At 39.6% G+C, this 22,853-nt stretch overlaps 2 protein-coding genes across 3 annotated transcripts in view; both read left to right on the forward strand.

Annotated features, from left to right (window-relative positions):
• dock8 (dedicator of cytokinesis 8) overlaps positions 1–16,711 on the forward strand; it is a 69,249-nt gene extending 52,538 nt beyond the window's left edge. For both annotated transcript variants that reach the window (XM_061729348.1, XM_061729349.1), the window contains 14 exons: positions 1,361–1,495; positions 1,715–1,867; positions 4,718–4,876; positions 4,967–5,067; positions 6,034–6,226; positions 6,863–7,006; positions 7,100–7,231; positions 7,571–7,705; positions 7,951–8,040; positions 9,486–9,722; positions 9,805–9,948; positions 11,010–11,116; positions 13,740–13,910; positions 15,036–16,711. In XM_061729348.1, the coding sequence (XP_061585332.1) occupies positions 1,361–1,495; positions 1,715–1,867; positions 4,718–4,876; positions 4,967–5,067; positions 6,034–6,226; positions 6,863–7,006; positions 7,100–7,231; positions 7,571–7,705; positions 7,951–8,040; positions 9,486–9,722; positions 9,805–9,948; positions 11,010–11,116; positions 13,740–13,910; positions 15,036–15,087 (1,953 nt within the window). In that variant the 3' untranslated portion in view covers positions 15,088–16,711. The remainder of the gene's footprint in view (positions 1–1,360; positions 1,496–1,714; positions 1,868–4,717; positions 4,877–4,966; positions 5,068–6,033; positions 6,227–6,862; positions 7,007–7,099; positions 7,232–7,570; positions 7,706–7,950; positions 8,041–9,485; positions 9,723–9,804; positions 9,949–11,009; positions 11,117–13,739; positions 13,911–15,035) is intronic.
• Positions 16,712–17,472: 761 nt separating this feature from the next.
• The window catches only part of aopep (aminopeptidase O (putative)), a 93,109-nt gene continuing 87,728 nt past the window's right edge, over positions 17,473–22,853 (forward strand). The window contains exon 1 of the mRNA XM_061729350.1: positions 17,473–17,506. The gene's annotated coding sequence lies outside the window, so the exon portion shown is untranslated. The remainder of the gene's footprint in view (positions 17,507–22,853) is intronic.

Here is a 22,853-nt window from a genome sequence, read left to right on the forward strand (position 1 = left end):
CCAATATTTTTGAAAAATGTGCTCCTGATCTTTTCTTTCTGGTGAAGTTTAAATCATTCTGCTGTTGAAATAAACTTTAGTATTTTAGGCAGCAGTGAAACGATGTCTTGCAGCAAAGTACAGAGAAAAATGAAGCTGGCCTTTTCTTCTCTCCATTGACGTATCCAAGTATCTGCAGTCTCATTAAATACAATTGAAATTTGTAAATGACCTTATTAAAGACTCTTTAGAGCCGAGAAGGAATCACATTTCCCAGAACTGGAAACTGGAAATAAGAAAATCTATTTATGTGCTTAATCGATGCATCAGTAAAGGTCCTGATTGGGTATTTTTGACCTTTTATTGAGTAAATGTTACCCTATGAAATGCTCACCTATATTTTTCAAAATTACATTTGCACTATAAATGTATCCCTAAATATATAAATATACCATAATTTCTTAAAATGTGTGTAAAAAGCAATACATCCCTACAATGCATACCAATGTAACGCATAACAAATATATAAGCTTACCTATAGACTTTGCCGTGGATTCCTGTGGAGGAATGCCGCTGTTCCACTTCATAACAAACCATTTTCATTTCATTTCTTGGATTTGTCGTTAGACAGAAGACGCAGGATTACCTGCGATAGTTACCTCTTTCCACGCATGCGTCTTGTCAGCAAAATGAAATATATTTTCTTTGCTCCACTTCAGTTAGAGGTACTCTGTTGTCACATCTGAACAGTGGTTCTCCCTGTCCCTCTCTTTCTTTTTTTGTCTTTTTTTCCTCAATATGCACCATATCCACAGGTAGACATGCAAGTTGAGGTTGCACTTAATGAGTATAGGGAGTGTGCTGCCGGTCTGTGAATGATTGGCATTCATAAAGATACACACATTCTTATAATCACATTTTTTTTTAAAGCTTTTTTTGGGCTCTAGTGGCCTTTTATTCAAGTTGCAGACAGGAAGGGGGTAGAGAGAGAGAATGGGGATGACATGCAGCAAAGGTGTGCAGGCCGGGATTCGAACCTGCGACCACTGCAGGAGGACTGTGGCGTCAGTATATGAGCCGCTTGCTTAATCCACTTAGCCACCGAGCGGCCTGTTATAATCTTTTATTGTATTTTTATTTTTTTATATAATGTGATTTATGTTCAAGTCAAAGATTTAATGATTGAGGTGCATTGATAACAAAAATGGAAAAATGTGTTGTCCACACACACCATGTTTCAGTCTTTGTTTGACATTAAACATGTTCTGCTTATAAATGTTGTGAACAATACTTGTGCGTTTTTCTGGTGTCACAGTTTATCACCAGGTGTTTATAATTCATCGTGTGTGATTAGTAAAATGTCCATCTGTCTCATGCACAGGCGGTGCCATTGGCCGATTGTAAGGACAGCGTAGTTGGCGGAGTGTTGAAAGTGCTACTCCACTCTCTCACCTGCAACCAGAGCACTACTTTCCTCTCTCACACTTTCAGCACGCTCAGAGCACTTGTGGTCAAGGTAATTGCATTATGATGCCTGTGTGCCTTTCTCTGTGTGTTTAATGTCACTTTGTGAAAATTCAGGTGTCAGTGTGTGGGTGGTTGTGTTTATACAAACACTCTCTGTGTCTAAATGAAATGTTCTTATTTGTCTGCATGGAAGGCAAGCTGATGATACAAGCCAGAATTATTTATGCTCATAAATGGATATGTGTGTGTCACTGATGTCTGTGTGCAGTTTGGAGACCTGTTGTTTGAGGAGGAGGCGGAGCAGTGTGCAGACCTGTGCCAGAAGGTGCTTCAGTACTGCAGCAGCCCCGTCGATGAGAACAGGAGCCAGGCCTGTGCCACCCTCTATCTCATCATGCGGTACAGCTACAGTAATGCCAGTGTAAGCATGCACCAAAAAAATGCTCTTGTTTACGGTTTTTTTCTAGAGATGCATACAAGCACAGTCATGAAAACCAGAGCCAGTCAAGTGCCAGGACAAAACCATTACTAACATGTGAGCTTGCGGGAGAAGTCGCATTTAAATTGGAATAAATTAAATTTAGGAACATGTAAGAGTTCAGAATTGGTTGTTATACTTTCCCATGAAGCCACTCTGAAGCAGAGAGCCACTTAGATCTTTATCCTATCTTGTCTGCTCTTCCTTTCCTGCTCAGCTTTAATGTCTTTTCCATGTCTATTTTGAGCACGCTGCAGAAAGTTTCTGCTGAAGGATGTGTCTCTAAGTAGAGACCAGAGCAATATGTCACTGCCTGCTTTGCCATGCTCCTACTCCACTTTAACTAATGACAGCCACCCCTCTCCGTATGCGTGTGTTTCAGTACATAGTGCATGTGTGTGCAAATGTGCAAGTATTTGTGCCTCAAAGACACAGGGGGGAGGAATTTGGAAGATCGTGGAGAAGCGAAGATGCTGAGGGAGATAGAGGTGGTGGAGCACTGATTGGGGGGGGGGGAACTGAAGAAAAACAGGTCCAGTTAGGAGGGGAGGTATAAGATAGAGTATGACTACTTCTGTTGCGTTTGATATTTCCTGTGTTTACAGTCTGTTTGCTTTCATGAAAGTGGTGTGTGGAGCGGTTCCACATACATGCAATATATCCAGTTTATAAAGTGTGTTTCCCCTCTGCATGTCCCAGCGTATGTTTGTTTAAATAGTGTATACAGATGGAACTGTGATCTGAATTAGACTAGCATCTCTGTGAATTATTGTTTTGCCATTGTTTCCATTTTCTTTATTTATGTTTTCATGTCTTTATTCATCCAAATGTCTTGCTTTGCCTCTGTCAAACTTACCTTTGTCCTCGCTCTTTATCTTTTACTTGTATTTTCCTTAAATTGAGAAAAAAATCTGAATTTGCGGCACTTTCTTTCATTAATAAATGGAGCAAATCTCTGAAAACAGATAGATTGCAATGTGTCCAACTGTGGAGAGGTTGGATGGAGAGCTAGAAGAAAGGAGAGGCAGATGAAATAAAAGGAGAAAGAAAGACAAAGAGGGTCATGTGTTGTCTTAAGCTATCATTTAGGCAGCTTTTCAGCACCCACACACACATACACACATGGCGTTAGAGGGCAGTGATGGGTGGTTAGGCTCTGGCTCCATGCTCAGTTAAACAGAATGGGGCCGTAGAGATGATCCATGGGTGATTATGTCTCTGCTAATGGGAGATCATTTCCCGCTTAGCTGGTCATGCTGGAGATGGATGGGACTTCACACGTACTCGGGCACATGTTCGCTTGCACATATACACACTTCTCTCTGCAGAAGATGGAGGGGTGTTTGTCAGACCTGTTTCCATGGTCAGGTAGTGTGAAGGATGGGGAGATGAGACAAGCGAAGGAACAACAAACGAAGAAAAAAAAAGAAGAGCATAGTCATTTACCATTTATCCTCACCATTATCGTCTATTAACCTTTCTCAAGTTCATAACAATCTGTTAGTTTCAGACATTTTATTCTGCAAACTGCTATAGAGTGGTAAATAATTAAACGAGTAAGATGATGTTTCCTCTTTGCATGACTTGTTAAGGCTTTACTTGCATGTTTGTAGATATCATAGTTATCTATAAAGTCAATGCTTTACAGCCTTGTTTATACAACTTAGCTGTTAATGTATACAAATGTTGAAAAACCAAAATTGGTCAAAATGTTCATGCTGTAAATATTAATAGTCATGTTCTGCAAAACACGCATTTCTAGAAAAGTGAAAATGCCTCTTTTAGACTATTTTGCTACTTTTAAGAATTCTAGTCACGAAAGGTTTACTTACCCCACTGGCAAAGATACTTTTGCTTAAAATAAGACATTATTGATGATATTTATGGAATATTAGGCTTATTTCTAGAGGGCCATTGTATAATTGTTTTGTTTGTGCACTGTACATTTGAAGACACTCTAATACCCTGCACATACATGGCAGTGTAACCTTTAGTAAAGGGCTATCAAAATTGTGATGAACATTTTAGATCATTTGTTTTTGAGAATAACTGGTTGCATCTTTTGTAAGAAACATTTTTTTCATTAGCTACCAACTGACCAGATTTACTTAATTTCAGTTTTATTTACAAAAGTTCATCTCCCATGGTGCTTTGCCTTTCCTTCTTTCACCAGGCTAGTCTAATACATTTTGTCACTCCATGGTTAATTTCAAGAGATCACATTGTCAATGGGGGGTGCTGTGACCTAGCTGCAGCTGCACAGCTTTATGTGTTGTGCGCTGGAGTGCACTGACAGGTGTCTATCTTTGCCAGCACGTAAGGTTTTCCACAATATTTTGAACAGTAGTTCTTTCCTGAGGTCAGACCCTCTTTGGCCAGCCATTGCTCTCCAAACACACCAGGACACCATGCAGCATCATACCTGCTATTTTTGAAGAGGCTTAGATCCTGACATTTAGGCATCACAATCTGGCTCTGTCAAGTTACCTCAGATCCTTGCATCTTCCCATTCTTCTCTTTTCGTCACATCAGCTTTTTTCTCACTATCCGAAATGTTCCTCCGTCTGAATGGAAGCAATGAAATTGTCGCAAGTTTATTAGTGCCACTTTTCTCATGTGTCAAAGGTTTTAAAGTTGAGAGATACCTTTATAAGGTATTGTGCCTTTTACTAGTGATTGAATACACCTTGTTTCTGAAGATTGCAAAAAAAAATTCAAAGAAAGTTTCAGATAAATACAAAATGTACTCATTGGCATTGTATAATAAACATTTGTTCACTCTATTTTCCTCAGAACTTCTCAAGAGTGAAGATGCAGGTCACTATGTCTTTAGCCTCGCTGGTAGGTAAATCCTCAGACTTCCAAGAGGAATACTTGCGGCGTTCCCTCCGCACCATCTTGGCCTATGCAGAAGAGGATGCTGAAATGCAGAACACTCAGCTGCCCTCACAGGTACAGCTAAACGGTCACACAGATGCATCGCCGCTGTTCTTACAGGTTTCATCACATTCACCTACTTCTTGTTCATGTGTATATTTTCAGGTGGACGAGCTTCTAAGAAACCTCAACAGTATTTTGTCTGACACAGTGAAGATGAGGGAATTTCAGGAAGATCCTGAGATGCTCATGGACCTTATGTACAGGTAACCATCCAAAAGCATCCTGTGTACAAGTTAGCCTACTTCTTTCTGTGTTTCTTTTCATCATCTCTTTTTCTCTTGTCACTCTTTTGGGTCTTCCTACTATTCGCTGCTGGTCTATATTTCCCTGTGGTCTGAGCTGTTTTGCCTCTGTTTGGTGTCCTCACTATGGTAACCATGTGGTAGCAGTTTAGTTCTGTGATGTTGCTTTGTATATATGCAAAGCTAAACAATATGCATACAGATGTACAGTATGTGTATCCGTCCCTGTGACAGTGAAAGCAAGTACACAAAAGAGAAACATTAATGTAAAGAGATGATGCATGATGATGATTGCCGTTGTTAGTTTGGATATTTCATATCAATATGCTTGAATGTCATCTACATGTATCATTCATCATCCACCTATCCGTTTGGGTTTTGGTTCCAGTCACATGGCGACTGTCTGCCTGACAGGTCCTAGAGAAAAACCTATTAGTTTTACACACTTGCATACACTCACCCCAACATTTACATTCATGCTTCAACTCATTGATGCATCAATATCATTGATGCATACAAAATTTGTTCTCCAGATGCTTGAATACATTTGCACATATAGTTCACCTGATTTCTGCTGTTGGACTTTGCCACACATTTCGTTTCGAAATGTTAGCAGTTCATATGCTGACAAATATTATTCCATAACTGTCTCATATTTCTCGGTTTGTGTAAGAATGTTAAACAAAAAAGGAGTACCGGATATTCATTTATTTATCATCAAAGATGAACAACACTATTAATCATGTTTTTCACATTGTATATAAATGAAGTTGTCTGTGTAGTTGAGAAACTCAGTTTTTTTGTTTCCCCTCCAATTCTTTAAGTACGTTCAAATATCTTGACATACCTGTAAATATAAATAATTAAGTTAACAAATAAAGAGGAAAGTAATGGGCTAAAATCTTTACCCTCCTTTTTACACTCCAGGATAGCAAAGGGCTACCAGACGTCTCCTGACCTCCGTCTGACCTGGCTGCAGAACATGGCAGAGAAGCACAACAACAGGAAATGCTTCACTGAGTCGGCGATGTGTCTGGTCCACGCTGCTGCCCTTGTGGCTGAGTACCTCAGCATGCTGGAGGATCACAAGTACCTCCCTGTCGGCAGCGTCACCTTCCAGGTACATGATGCACATATAGCTGTAGGTATAGAAACGACATGAAACACAAAGCATGTTGATACAGAAATCAAGAAAAAGTCAGCAGTTATGGCCTCTGAAAACAAATCTTCCTACATTTGTTTTGGATTTTTTTTTGTTTTGTTTTTTTTTGTTTGGTTGAACGGAGGACAACTTTCCTTCATTAAACACATTAAAAATAACCTCCTAAATCTACCCATTAAGTGAATACTTGTGTATTTGCCTTTGTGTGTACACAGGGGGCGCTGAACACTCCTAACCTCAACTCATAAATGAATTGTCCTGACGTCTCTGCGTGAAATATAGTGTAATACATTAATAAATAAAGGGGTAAAAAAGGGCAAATATGCTCAAATGGGAACATTTGCACGAATTCAAAACAAACATCTATACCAGTGACAAAGATCACTGCGATGTCTCTCACATCAGGACCTCTGTTGTGTTTTAGTACAGGACACTCTAACCTGCAGACAGCAGGTCATTGATTGTATGGCCATCAAATTAGTTCCTTTGCCACTGTAGGACATTTCCTTTTAAGCCACGTGATTGATTACACAATTAAGAGGCCTTAACTAATTGATTAACCGACTGATTTTTTTATTTTTTCTTACTCCTCAGAACATCTCCCCCAACGTGTTGGAGGAGTCGGCTGTGTCAGATGACATCCTGTCCCCAGATGAGGATGGGGTGTGCTCAGGACGCTACTTCACAGAGAGTGGCTTGGTGGGATTGCTGGAGCAGGCTGCTGAACTCTTCAGCAATGTGAGACACTGAAGCTGTACTGATGTTTATGATATTTTGTGTTTAGAATTTACAAGGGAAACGTATAACTGTCTCAAATCCATGTGATATCAGGGTGGTCTCTATGAGGCAGTGAACGAGGTCTACAAGATCATCGTACCAATTTTAGAGGCACGGAGAGATTTCAGAAAACTGGCGTCAACACATGACAAACTTCAAAGAGCCTTTGACAACATAATTCAAAAGGTAATCGCTATATAGCTGTGTCTCTTTTCATTCTTCATTCCCTTCACATCCTAGCTCATGATTTATTGGAAAAGTATGTAGGGTGTATGTACAATCATATACTTTAAAGCTAAGAGCTTTTAAATTAGACAATTAACATTCTTTAATGGCTAAGATGAGCACTTGGAGCTTTTTTTTTCTAAATCATTTAGAAGGATATCGTATTTTTAAGCTTAACTCTTAAAAGTGCTCTTCACGATAAGAGCCCTATAAAAAGGCTTTTAACATAACGAGTAAAATATGTCACCGGTGTGTTGCAGTTATTAGAGCCTGTAATAAAATCTCCTCGTTTTCCTCCAGGGCCACAAGAGGATGTTTGGAACTTATTTCCGTGTCGGCTTTTATGGGGCCAAGTTCGGCGACCTGGATGAACAGGAGTTTATTTACAAGGAGCCTGCAATCACACACCTGCCAGAGATATCACACAGGCTGGAGGTATGAGGGAGGAGTGTGTGTGCGCATGGGTGCATGTTGTGAATATTTGCAAGAATGAGGTAGCGTAAAAGGAACGCGTAAAAGCCTTAAATAATCACATACTTTGTAAGAAGATTCAAAGCTAAACAGTGCTCGTGCACATCAGAGCACTGAATCAGTCGAATTAGAATTAGCCTTTTTTTATCAATCAAATCATCATTATGAACTGCACTGTATGATGATAACACCATTTTCTCTACTCCCAGAACTTCTACGGTCAATGTTTTGGAGATGACACATTGGTGATGATTAAGGACTCTACGCCAGTGGACAAAAAGCAGCTTAACCCCAATAAGGTTTGTAATTATTGTCACTCACTGATTACATTAAAAGATGACCTTCGTAGGGTTTTCTTTCTGATTTTCTGTGATATATAATGATATGACAGAGTTGGATGTTAAAAGTAAGTAAAACCTTCCTTTAGCAGTAAAAGGCACTGTTATGTTTTTTAGCATTCAAATAAAAAAAATGCTATGAACTGCTTTTGTTCATGACAGTTTTAAATTCTTATATATTTCGTTTCCTTTGCACAAGTTTTCCCACTTGAGATGGTATTTCTCACACATGTCATGTGACCTCCACAATATTAGCTTTAAATATGGCTGATTTGTGTATAGAAACCTTTTGTGCATGTCTAGAGATAGAAAAGATCTTTGTCGTCTTGCAGGTTTGTGTTGTCAGCTTTTGTGTTCCAGATCGAATTTCCACTCTAACATGTTTGGAAATATTTTGAAGAAGTAAATACTTTCAGAACTTCCACAGTGGTAAAAGGGTGATATGATGCTCACAATCAATGGCTTCCTCAAAACCTGCCACTCAGAAGAACGTGAACTGTGAGAGAAGTGGGCTGTAAAGAGAAAAGAAGAATTGTTTTAGATAGAGGAGAAACATCAGTGATCTGTGACAGGCCTATGTAAGATAAATGAGCTTCTTGAACAATGACAACAAAAATGTTGATTCTAAAAATAAAACATAAAGCTAGAAATGAACATTGCATGCCACCATATATACTTCATGTTATGAAGTACTATTATTATGCTGTAGAAATCTGAAAATGGGTGAACTCTAATTACTATTTGTAAGCAACTAGTGTAATATTAAGAGCGTGTGAATAACATGAATAACATGTTGCCAAAAATGGATATGAAAACAGTTAGTTTGGAAGAAAATGGATATGAAGACAGTTAGTTAGGAATTAGGAATGCGCAATCAGTTGAAGGTTTGAGCTGTGTCTTCGTTTTTTTTGTTTTTCCTGCTGGCTGAGGCTGTAAGAGAAGGAGGCGCTTTACCGTTCTATGGCTGTGGCAAAACAGTTTTTTTTTTCTTTAATGATGATACCCAAGAGCCTTTCTTTTTTTTTTTAGCAGTAAAAGGCACTGTTATGTTTTTCAGCATTCAAATAAAAAAAATGCTATTAACTGCTTTTGTTCAAGACAGTTTTAAATTCTTATATATTTTGTTTCTTTTGCACAAGTTTTCCCACTTGAGATGGTATTTCTCACACATGTCATGTGATCTCCACAATATTAGCTTTACATATGGCTGATTTGTGTATAGAAACCTTTTGTGTATGTCTAGAGATAGAAAAGATCTTTGTCGTCTTGCAGGTTTGTGTTGTCAGCTTTACCGTTCTATGGCTGTGGCAAAACAGTTTTTTTTTTCTTTAATGATGATACCCAAGACCCTTTCTTTTTTTATGGTTTTATGACAAAAAAATGAATGGCCCTCACCTCCTCTCCAGGCATATATCCAGATCACTTTTGTTGAGCCCTATTTTGACGACTACGAGATGAAGGACCGTCTGACGAACTTTGAGAAGAACTTCAACCTGCGGCGCTTCATGTACACCACACCCTTCACCAAGAGCGGGCGGCCCCGGGGTGAACTCAATGAGCAGTACAAGAGAAAGACCATCCTCACCACCATGGACGCCTTCCCCTATGTCAAGACTCGAATCAAAGTCATCCAGAAAGAGGAGGTCAGTGCCAGATCTCTCGTGAGCAGTTTTGGATTTGGCCAATAAATGTTATCAACCTTACCTTGTTTTTGTTTGTTTTCAGTTTTATCTTACGCCCATTGAGGTGGCCATAGAGGACATGCAGAAGAAGACGAGGGAGCTGGCAGTCGCCACACATAGAGAACAGCCAGATGCAAAGATGCTGCAGATGCTGCTTCAAGGCTCTGTGGGAGCCACTGTCAACCAGGTAGGGACCGCTGCTGATTTGTATTTTTTGTCTGAATGAAAAGACTTTAATTATCTGTCACTTTCCCTTAAACCAAATGATAGATGTTTTCTTAGAGGGACACACTGGCCTTATGCCACGTATTTGGCTTCAATATGCAGCATCAAAATAGCAAATTATTTACTTTCATTTATGTTCCAGTTGTTATTGTATTCCTAGCTTGCAGGTGGGAGACAAGACAGTCAACAGTGATCACACATCAAAGCTTTCACCCCATACACAACCTTTATCTCTCCTTTGCTTTCTTCCTGATTCAGTTAAAACGTCAATTCAGGGTCCTTCTTCCTTTCATGTCTGTGCCGCATGGCGTGCTGAACCGGAGGTCTCTTTGATCTGATTGCTTCCAGGTCCTGCCAACATGGTGAATTTTGGAGTAATGACTTAGCTAGCTTTAGCGTCTCCGCTCCGTCCCCCTACGCTTTATCTTCCAGCGTCTAATCTGACAGGTCCCTCGCTCTGACTTGATGGTTGTATACATAACACTAATGCTCAGCAGCTTCGTAAACATGTAAGTCTCGACCGTAATCAGCACATGAGGCTGTTTTTCCTGTGTGTGGGTCCACGGCTCAGAGTGAGGACGGCGGCCGGGGCCCAATGCGTTTACGATGCTAATCAGCCCTGTTTAACTGTGCCTGTCTTGATGCAGGCATCGTGCGAGCGTGCTGTGGTTTTATGATGAATATAAGTTGGGATAACAAGATCTCATACTGGGAAAATGGGAGCCAAATGGTGGGTGTATGCAGGTTTAGCTGTGACATGGGCCATCACACTACACTACACTCATCTGATCTGTTCCTCATGTTCTGGTTCAGTGTTGTGGCTACTGGCCGCATAAGACATTGGGTTCGCAAGTCATTTCCCCTGTTTTTGAATGAGGGGCATTCTCATTCCTTTTGTTCAAATGCTCTCAAACATTTCCTTTCTTTCCTTCCTGCACTCTGTTTTTGCTTTCTCTTTCTTCCTCTCTTTAACGCTGTTTCTTTGTTTTTGTCCCTTTCCTCCTCCCTGCACCCCCATTGTAGGGCCCATTGGAGGTGGCCCAGGTCTTCCTGAATGAGATCCCAGCGGACCCAAAGCTCTTCCGTCACCACAATAAACTGCGCTTGTGTTTCAAAGAGTTTATAATGAGGTAAGATATGATCAAAGGACCAGCACCTGGTGACACACACAGCACCAAAATCATGCATAAATAAGGGGAAAAGAAGACAAAAATATATTGAAAAAAAAAGAATCATGGTGAGCAGAAAGCCTCAATTTCACCAGCTGGTTTTCTTAAATTTGCATTATAGCATCTCATTATGTTTACAGCACTGACTCAGCAAGTGGAAGAAAAAAAAAAAAACTTCAGATGGATTCTCTTTGTAATGAATGTAAGATTGAACTGCTTTTGGTGATAGTGTAGGAACATAAAAGTGCACCACAGGGAAATGGCACTGATGCAGATTAAAAACTTCTTAAGAAGGGTGACATTCAATATGCAAACATGTTGGTGATAATTAAAAACAAGATCTCAGTTAAAAACTAAATCAGCAGAAACAATTTTTTTATCAATTCCCTGGGACTTTATGGACATATTTTCCATACAACATCAGAGGTTATTTAAGATAATATCACTTAGGTTATTCCTCTACCTGGAATATTATACATTTGTTTCTGCCAATAGTTTAACTACTGTAATTTTTTTTAATATTCAAAGCACAAACTAAACCTGCCAATGGAGACGTGTCTGACAGTGACCTCATTTTTATTTCTTATTTATTTTTATTCTTTTTCAAATGTGTTTTATTTGTGGGTCTTTTATGTGTTGTTTGTATGCTGGGGGGTGTTTTTCTGTGTGTGTGTGTGTGTGTGTGTGTGTGTGTGTGTGTGTGTGTGTGTGTGTGTGTGTGTGTGTGTGTACACGCTCATCTCGGGACCATATTTTTTCGCCTCCAAAAGGTGGTTTTCATTTCTTACCCTCATGTCAAATTCCAGCTGTGCTGATTGCTACAGGTTGGCAAATATTTACTGTGATGTCAGACAGGTTTTCCTTTTCAGTCTTAAATGTAGTGTTCAGGTGCAGTCAAAACAAGAGAGAGAGTGAGAGAAAAAACAGTCCTCTCAGTTTTGTCAAAGCTCCAAAAAAATCTCATTATTAATGGGTTTACACCCAAAGTTGTGTAAACCTCGGCAGCTGTGTTCTGCGTGAATGTATGCATCTGACACAGCTATGTGTAAAACTTAAAATATTGATGTATCTTCTGGCTTTTAAAGCTGGGATTAGCATAATCACTAGTATAAAAACAAATAGGTCTTAAATGACGAAACTTCAAATAATAGGAATAATTATAAATAAATAAATAAATAAAATATAGAATGTGAATATATAAAATACATTTTTAGCAAATAATGAAAAGTTTTGGTCATGACTGTGCAGAAACAAGCATTGTTTTCTTCAACTAAAGCCTCATAGGAGAAAAAATTATCCTATATTTATCTTGAGAAATTGAACTTGAAGGGCAATAGGACAAACGTACGTCTCTTTGAGGACATGGACACATTTGTTGGTACCATTAGAAAAGAAAAACCCACACGTTTTGAATAAATAATGTAGCCTACTAAAAATTGATTGATGAAAATCTGACATTCAGAATCAACTTTATTGCCAGGTTTGTGCAAACAAACAAACAGTTTGATTGGGCAGACTTTCTCCGTCAAGGTTCAATAAATTGCTAGTTACTACAGTCAGTGTTCATTAAATGATTATTTATTGTCACATCCGTCAGGTTCAGTTTCCATTGTGGGGTTTTCTTTCTTTGGACAACAATTTTTTCCACTTTTGTATCCTTTTTGTTATACAGCTATCACTTTAAAATGACTAACACCATACCTATAAAAATAAATGAGTTATGCCAAAAATACCATGAATGCTTTGGAAAAATTTGTTTTGAGTTAGCTTTTAGTGACATAAGAGAATTATTTGAATCGGAATCTATTGGATATATAAATTATATCTATGTAGCCTAGTAGCCAGTAAGGCACGCCAGATTTGAGAGCTGATGACTTCATCTTCTGCATACAGGAAATTGTTCCATGTCTTCTTTGTATAAATATTGCATATTCAAATCAGACAGATTGAGACTAAAACTTCCATAGCAAGCAGAGAGATAAATATCAGTATATGTTCTTTGACTCTGCTTTCATTACAGCATACTCCCCTGTGTATTTTACTGTATACTGTTACACAACAGTGCAGTTTCCATATTACCTTCATTACGAGCTAAGAGATAAACTCAGACATGTGCTTGCAATCAGCCCCTTCTCTTTGATTTCCTGCAAATTGCTCTGTATGTTATATACGGTGATAGATTACTGTGGAAAGAAACCACAGTGGCCCTGTGCTGGGTTCATCTCAGATCCTTTGATTTCCTTTATAACAAGCTGTTGTCCTTTTTCCCCGCATCAGAGAGACAAGGGTTTTTAATTCCCTGGTCAGTTGTCTGAACTCTGCTGCTCTTTTTGTTGTTTTGTTTGTGTATTCAATGAGAGATATACAACTTGATCAGTTTAAAAAATGGGAACTAATAAGGAGATCTATTGTTTCTCAAATTCTAGCATTAAAGTTGCAGACATTTCTAAATGCTTCGGGACAGAGTAGATTATAACTTGATTGGCTTGCACAGAACCTCTATTAAGCTTATAGTATCAAAAAAAGGTGTGATTGAACATGCAATGACACTTTCTCCTGTTGCTGCTGCCGGCCTGACCTGTAGGTGTGGTGAGGCTGTTGAGAAGAATAAACACTTGATCACATCAGACCAGAAGGAGTACCAGCAGGAGCTGAAGAAGAACTACAATCGGCTGAAAGAGAACCTGAGGCCTATGCTGGAGAGAAAGATTCCCGAGCTGTATAAGCCCATCATCCGGCCTCGGCTGGAGAACAGGTAAAACGGAGGCGGCAAGTCAACGGCCAATGTTTGGGACATAATGAACTGAAGTTAAGAGAAAAAACTTAAAATAAACTAAATTAGGAAACAAAAATCATATGATTGCGCTTTCTCTCTATTTTTTTTAATGATTAAAAAAAATGAATTGACAGAATTGAAGTAAATTGATTAGAATATATTAGAATTAATGAAATGCTTTTATCACATATAATCATGACTTTGACACATCCTGCAATGTGCAAAAGTTGTTTCATTTACTTGGCCTCAAAGCTGAACTGCTGAGCTGAGCCTAGCCTGTCCCATTCCTTTTAAATGAGTAGGCGTGTCCAGACTCTTGATTGGCGCTGCACACCAACATACTGTACGATGCAAAGACAGCAGTAATGCAGATAAGAAAGCAGCAGAACAGCAGACAGTAGAGACCGAGCTCAAATGAAGAGGCGGATACAGATAACTAGTGTGGAAAGGTGCCACATGCTGTTTGAAGCAAACATACAGACGGTAAACGTGAGCAATCAGTGAGAGTATGACTTACTTAGGCTGATTACTTTTTTTTTTTTACATTACTGTTCTGATTAATCTTCCCAGCAGGGTTAAGCCACTAAAAAAAGAACCCTCACAGTGTTCAGGGATCTTTTTGATCAAGCAGTGGATTTTCTTTTTCTGCTTAAAAAGAGAGTTTATCTTACTGCTGTGATGACCAGTGGAGCGGCAGATCAAGTTATCTTTCACCAGGAGAAGAATGGGAAGAGCTCTGAAACAGAGACGGAGGGAGACAGGTTTTTTTAAGACGTAAAGTAATTACAGCGACAAATGAGTATAATGAGACAAATGAACGATTGCGGGTTTTGTAGGTGTCTTTTAAAAAACTGATTAAAAAATATAAATGGCTTGCCAGTAGATTTTTGTTTTGTAATAAGTGTGTGAGAACATAGTTATCATTGATGGTGTACAAAATATATGAAAATATTTAAATTAAGTAATGTGTTAATGCAGGTATGTCTTTATGTGCGTACCATGGCCATGAATACCTTATCCCTGTGTCTCTACTTTTATGTGCCATTTGCTTGAGCTTTTTATCATCATTGCTTTGTTGTTTTTTTCCCCTTCTCCCACTCACAGGGATTCTTTCAAACGCCATAGTTTCCGAAGAACTCATGAAGAAAGCTGCTGAAATGCGACATTTTGTCTGATAGAGAATGCTACAGAGAAGAAAAGGAGCTGGTCACCCAACGGAAGGACTATAAAAGAAGATTAAAAGAACTGCTGGTGTACCTCTGAAGTCTTCTGCGCTGGAGGAGTGTCCAAAACTGAGGACTCTGGTTTTCTCTGGAGTCCAGCACTTTTGTAATAATGCCTGCTGCATGTCTTCTTTTACGATATCATGTTTTTTTGTTTTGTAGCAGGAAACAAAAGGATACCGAGTACATAAAAACACAGGGAGTGCGATTCACAGGCAAATTGTAGCTTTTTGAGCATTTCAATGTAAAGTATTCAAGTCCTTCTAGTGCTGCAAACATTTCCCCTGGTTTAGTAAAGCAGCTCAGCTTCAGCTCTTTCTGGTCTGGGGCTTGTATGTCTGCAAACAATGCTTGTGTCCTGAGTGCACATGTATATAAATGCTTGAACGAAAGGCTTTATTTACATAATCATTTGAGTAGAAGTTTTTTGTTCCAAACTGAAAACTCAGTGATCAAAAATTCAGTCTTTTTTTTTTTTTTTAAACACTTGGAAGTTTCTTAAAATCTACTCTTGGCAACTATGCGTGACATGTGCTAGTTATATCAGAAAGCGTGTGGGTGGATTTGTGCACTGAAAAAATAGGTACAATTTATTGTCGTCACTCTGAAGGCCATTGTTGCCTTTAACAGCTGGACACACTGTACTTGGATATGAAAATAACAAGAGTTTAACTATTCTCAGAAGGTACAGAGGCTCTTCTGAGTTCCATCTGAGAAATAAAATCTAAATGTTGTGTATATAGTAGAGTTGTTGCATCAAACGATGAACAAGGTGTTTACAAGATTATGAAATAGTTTTTTTTTTCCTTTTCATTATCTTAAAATATATTTTTAGACAAAGAACAATAAGCTTAATTAGGAAAGAAATATTCATTATAGTGAAACTGAGTGTGCTGTAAAGATCTGTTCCAATGTTTCGATAGACGTTTGTATATTGACTACTTCCTATGATACACTTGGTGCCAATTTTTTTTTTTTTTTTACAGCAGAGCTGGGAAACTAAGCTCGGCCTGCAATATTTTGAGTCACTCCACACAGCTGTGCTTTTTAAAGCAAATTATGTTTCTCCCATATGACAAAATACATTCCAGAAGAGATATTTATTGCTGCTTCTAATTATCGGAAGGTGACAACCTTACTTTTAATCAGACATCCATGAAATAGCTCATCTCATTGGTGTTATGTTACAGTTCATACATTGTGTAAGAAATGTAAATGTTCTTAGTGCTTCAAAGATGGAAATAAATTTGAGATACATTATTAATCTTCTTTTGAATAGTGTTTCTTGAGATTTATTAGCTGTTTAATTTTTTTGTGATTTAGTAAAATAAAAGAGTTATGCAACTTGGATATCATGTGAGTATTGATGAAAATGCTTACCTATTTTTGGAACATTCTGGAAGCTAGTATTATAGGATATATTGGTGGCATTCAACCAGAGGAGACTGTATGGGTCAGTTCTTTTCGTACATTTTGTTTCATTAAATGTTGAATTTGTACTTTTGATGCATACAATGTTGTTGAAACAGAATAAAACTTAATATATGCACACTGTCACCTCTATGTTTAGATATTTTTTTAACTCAAAGCACTTTCTCTTAAAAAAGGTGTAATATCAATCCTTAATTTAATTGTAGGTTTGTAAAGAAATATTTAGCTCTTTTATTTACGTTCAGCTCATTATGTGTTAATCATTTGTAAAAACACTGCCATTTAAAAAAAAAATCTGCTCAAGAAAAAGTGCCACTTTGGTGGAAATTTTTGAAGAGTGCAATATTAGTCTTAAAATGAAAAAGTGGAAATATTTGGTGCATAATTTTTACTTTTATGCAAATACAAAGGCAGGTTTTTATTTTTGTTGCTATTTGAGTTAGAACTCCTTTTGATGTTGTTATGGAAGAGTAACAACTAATCATGTCATCATGGATTCATCATTCATAATTATGAGTTAATATTAAGTTATCTGTCATGATGTTTTGGGCGGGGTGCTGGAGTTCTGGTGCTGGTGTTCTATAATACATCCATGGCTGGAACTCATCACAATTTTTAATGCACAAGACTTTGGACAGGTCACCAGAGAAACAGAAAAACAATAATTTGTTTAAAAAAAAAAAGTGAATAGTAAGAAATGCCATTAAAGTGCAGTTAAATATTAATAATGATTAAAGAAATTTAATTAATATTACTCTAAATATATTTAAAATATCTTAGTTTGCGAGTCAGAGTTAGAAACTACAAATCGAGTTAAAAGCGGGAAAATGAAGAACTACAGTCTGCTACCGTCGCATGCATGTGACGTCATCAATGCGGGACTTCACGGTTACAGCTCAGTTGTGTTTTCATTCAAGCCAGGCGAGTACTTGTGATTCACAGTGGTATTTTAGGAGTTTGACAAATTATTGTGAGGTTAACATGGAGCTAAAGGGAATGTGAGGATTCCTGGCGATGCAACTACTCTGGTTTCGACCATTTAATCTTTAATGATGGGGAAAAATCTGCAGAGACAGCGGGAGTAACTTGTGTTAAACTGTCCGGGTTGTTGTATCTGACGGAGCTGTCAGCTCCCCAGCGAGTTCAGCCGCAACGTTCACTGTGTTAATAACACACGTAGCTCATATGTTCACATTTTCTTATTAGTCTGTGTCTAAAAACAAAGCGCACATCAACACGAATTGTGAAATCATGTCGAACTGATTGATTGAAGTTCACGTCAGCTCTATTGTCGTGGCTTTCAGAGACAGGCGAATATTATATCACCTAATGCCATGTTTATCTTTTTTATATTAATATGGGATTTTTTTTCTTGCTAAGAGCAGTGTAAATAATAATAATAATAATAATAATAATAATAATAATAATTAAAGCTGCAAGCAGCGATGAACGGGCCCTCGCACTCATGGCCACCGCCCCCCATAAGCATATCAGAAAAGACACCACCCACGACTTCCTATGTCAAACCATTCAAAAGTTATAGCAGAAAAAAGGGACAACCAATCAGAAGAAGGGGCGGGGCTAATTCAGGCCAATGAAGGTCAAGGACTCCATACAGAATCTGATGACACCACCCAGGACTCTCTATGTCAAACCATTCCAATGTTATAGCAGAAAATCGGGACAACCAATCAGAAGAAGGGGCGGGGCTAATTAAGGCCAACGAAGCTTAAGGACTCATTACAGAGTCCCATGACACCACCCACAACTTCCTATGTCAAACCATTCAAAAGTTATGGCAGATAAAAGTATTCTAGGGGGCGCTGTTGAGCCGTTAGGCAACGCCCATTAATGCAAACCATGAAATATCAAATTTATCGCCAAGTCTGGCTTGCATGCAAAATTTGGTGACTTTTGGAGAACTATCAAATATGGACCAATCACATGAAGGGGGGGGGCGCGCCTTTTGGCGTCTAGCGTCGCCACGGTAACACTTTTGAAAGAGAAAAGTAATGCGTGGTGTCGCAGGATGTAGACGCACATTTTGATGTATAACACACCTGGGGGCACGTTACGGTTCGGGCTGAATTAACTGCCGAAGGAATGGCATAAATTTCGCCAAAATGACACAATGTATTCAAAATGGCCGACATCCTGTTCGGTTTTGGCCATGGCTCCAAGAGACTTTTCTTTAAGTTGTGCCATGATACAGGTGTGTAGCGATTTTCGTGCATGTACGTCAAACCGTATTGTGGGGCTTGAGGCACAAAGTTTTCCGGGGGGCGCTGTTGAGCCATTTTGCCACACCCGTTAATGCAAACCATGAAATATCAAATTTATCGCCAGGCCTGGCTTGCATGCCAAATTTGGTGCCTTTTGGGGAACTATCAAATATGGACCAATCAGATGAAGGGGGGGTGCGCTTGTTGGCGTCTAGCGTCGCCACGGTAACACTTTTGAAAGAGAAAAGTAATGCGTGTAGTCGCAGGATGGAGACGCACATTTTGATGTATAACACATCTGGTTTCATGATACGGTTCGGGCTGAATTAACTCTCGAAGGAATGGCATATATTGCTCCAAAATTACGCAATTAATTCAGAATGTTCAAAATGGCCGACTTCCTGTTCGGTTTCGGCCATGGCGCCAAGAGACTTTTCTTTTAGTTGCGACATGATACAGGTGTGTACCGATTTTCGTTCATGTACGTCAAACCGTATTATGGGGCTTGAGGCACAAAGTTTTTTCTGTCGAACCAATCAGATGAAGGGTGGGCGCGCTTTTTGGCGTCTAGCGTCGCCACGGTAACGCTTTTGAAAGAGAAAAGTAATGCGTGTTGTCGCAGGATGGAGACGCACATTTTGATGTATAACACACTTGGGGGCACGTTACGGTTCGGGCTGAATTAACTTTCGAAGGAATGGCATAAATTTCGCCAAAATGACACGACTAATTCAAAATGGCCGACATCCTGTTGGGTTTCGGGCATGACCCCAAGAGACTTTTGTTTAAGTTGTCCCATGATACAGGTGTGTACCGATTTTCGTGCATGTACGTCAAACCGTATCGTGGGGCTTGAGGCACAAAGTTTTCAAGGGGGCGCTGTTGAGCCATTTTGCCACGCCCATTAATGCAAACCTTTAAATATCAAATTTTTCGCCAGGCCTGACTAGGGTGCAAAATTTGGTGACTTTTTGGGCATGTTAAGGGGGGCAAAAAGGCCTTCACTTTGTCAGGAAAATAATAATAATAATAATTAAAGCTGCAAGCAGCGATGAACGGGCCCTCGCACTCACGGCCACCGCCCCCCATAAGCATATCAGAAAAGACACCACCCACGACTTCCTATGTCAAACCATTCAAAAGTTATAGCAGAAAAAAGGGACAACCAATCAGAAGAAGGGGCGGGGCTAATTCAGGCCAATGAAGGGCAAGGACTCCATACAGAATTTGATGACACCACCCACGACTCTCTATGTCAAACCATTCCAAAGTTATAGCAGAAAATCGGGACAACCAATCAGAAGAAGGGGCGGGGCTAATTAAGGCCAACGAAGCTTAAGAACTCATTACAGAGTCCCATGACACCACCCACGACTTCCTATGTCAAACCATTCAAAAGTTATAGCAGAAAAAAGGGACAACCAATGACAAGAAGGGGCGGGGCTAATTCAGGCCAACGAAGCTTAAGGACTCATTACAGAATCCCATGACACCACCCACAACTTCCTATGTAAAACCATTCAAAAGTTATGGCAGAGAAAACTATTCTAGGGGGCGCTGTTGAGCCGTTAGGCCACGCCCATTAATGCAAACCATGAAATATCAAATTTATCGCCAAGTCTGTCTTGCATGCAAAATTTGGTGACTTTTGGAGAACTATCAAATATGGACCAATCAGATTTCAAAATGGCCGACATCCTGTTCGGTTTGGGCCATGGCTGCAAGAGACTTTTCTTTAAGTTGTGCCATGATACAGGTGTGTAGCGATTTTCGTGCATGTACGTCAAACCGTATTATGGGGCTTGAGGCACAAAGTTTTCCGGGGGGCGCTGTTGAGCCATTTTGCCACGCCCATTAATCCAAACCATGAAATATCAAATTTATCGCCATGCCTGGCTTGCATGCAAAATTTGGTGCCTTTTGGGGAACTATCAAATATGGACCAATCAGGTGAAAGGGGGTGCGCTTGTTGGTGTCTAGCGTCGCCACGGTAACACTTTTGAAAGAGAAAAGTAATGCGCATAGTCGCAGGAAGGAGACGCACATTTTGATGTATAACACATCTGGGTTCACGATACGGTTCGGGCCGTATTAATTCTCGAAGGAATGGCATATATTGCTCCAAAATTACGCGATTAATTAAGAATGTTCAAAATGGCCGACTTCCTGTTCGGTTTCGGCCATGGGGCCAAGAGACTTTTCTTTAAGTAAAGACATGATAAATAAGTGTACCGATTTTCGTTCATGTACGTCAAAGCGTATTATGGGGCTTGAGGCGCAAAGCTTTTTCTGTCTGAACCAATCAGATGAAGGGTGGGCGCGCTTTTTGGCGTCTAGCGTCGCCACGGTAACGCTTTTGAAAGAGAAAAGTAATGCGTGGTGTCGGAGGATGGAGACGCACATTTTAATGTATAACACACCTGGGTGCACGTTACGGTTCGGGCCGTATTAACTGCCGAAGGAATGGCATAAATTTCGCCAAAATGACACGATTAATTCAAAATGGCCGACATCCTGTTCGGTTTCGGGCATGGCACCAAGAGACTTTTCTTTAAGTTGCGCAATGATACAGGTGTGTACCGATTTTCGTGCATGTACGTCAAAACGTATCGTGGGGCTTGAGGCACAAAGTTTTCAAGGGGGCGCTGTTGAGCCATTTTGCCACGCCCATTAATGCAAACCATTAAATATAAAATTTTTCGCCGGGCCTGGCTTGCATGCAAAATTTGGTGACTTTTTGGGCACGTTTAGGGGGGCAAAAAGGCCCTCCTTTCGTCAGAAAAATAATAATAATAATAACTAGAAAATTTCTGGAAATTTTGATATGGGCATGCCCTACCGCCCATTCGAGCCCTCTCGCTGCTCTGGTTTGGGGCTGCAGTGTTTGTGTTGGGGGCGGTTTTATGTCAGTTTGAGGTGTTTACGGTTGTATTTCATTCATTCCTGTGCTCCCAATAGCTATTAATGGGGCGCGCTTTTTGCCGTCTAGCGTCCCCACGGTAACGCTTTTGACTGAGAAAAGCAATGCCCATCGAGGCACAATGGAGACGCATCCAACGATGTATGCCATGCATGGGAGCATGTTCCGGTTCAGGCTACGTTAACGGATAGGTTTTTTTTTCACCATGGTACAAAACCCCATTTGAATGAATGGGGCCATTTGGCCTGGATTTTGACATAAAATTTCCTTAAATGCCAGCTTCATGAAATTTGAGTATGTTGAAGTCCACAGCGTGCCGAGTCAGGGGACATTTGTACGATGTCTCTACGATAACCTGTTGCCTAGCAACAAGCGTCCAAATTCAAACAGAAATAAAAAAAAAAATGAAAGGCCAATATCGCAAAAACTGTAATAATTAGCATAATGAGGTTGTACGTAGCGTTAGGGACAATCGGGCCGAGTGTTTGAAAGTTTGAACGATGTCTCTACGATAAAGTTCGACCAAGCAATAAGCGTCTGAATTTTTGCCTTTTTTTTTGCTTTTTGGCATCTAGCGTTGCCACGGTAACACTTTTGACTGAGAAAAGTAATGCCCATCGAGGCACGATGGAGACGCATCCAACGATATATGCCATGCATGGGTGCACATTCCGGTTCGGGCAGCATTAACAGATTGTTTATTCACATGGTCCCCCATACAAATGCATTGGTTTTTGTTGCCATGGTAACAAGCCCCATAGGATAGAATGGGACAATTTGGCTTTAATATCTCAAAAGCTGTAAACGACAGCGTAATGAGACCTCAGTATGTTGTAGTCCACATGAAGCTGAGTCTTTTAACGTTGGAACCAAGTCTCTGCGATACCACGTTGCCGCGCAACAAGCATCCGAAGTTCCGTTAGCATCAAAATGAACAATGTGGAATATCTCAAAAACCGTAATAGCAAGCATGACGAGACTAAAATATGTTGCAGTACAAAGCGTCCCGGGTTGGTCAATGTTGTAATGATGTCTGTACGATAAACCGTTGCCTAGCAACAAGCGTCCAAAATAAAAGTGATTTTTTTTTTAAATTGAAAGTTAAATATCGCAAAAACCGTAATAA

Source organism: Cololabis saira, chromosome 9, assembly GCF_033807715.1.
Source record: "Cololabis saira isolate AMF1-May2022 chromosome 9, fColSai1.1, whole genome shotgun sequence".
Taxonomy (NCBI): domain Eukaryota; kingdom Metazoa; phylum Chordata; class Actinopteri; order Beloniformes; family Belonidae; genus Cololabis; species Cololabis saira.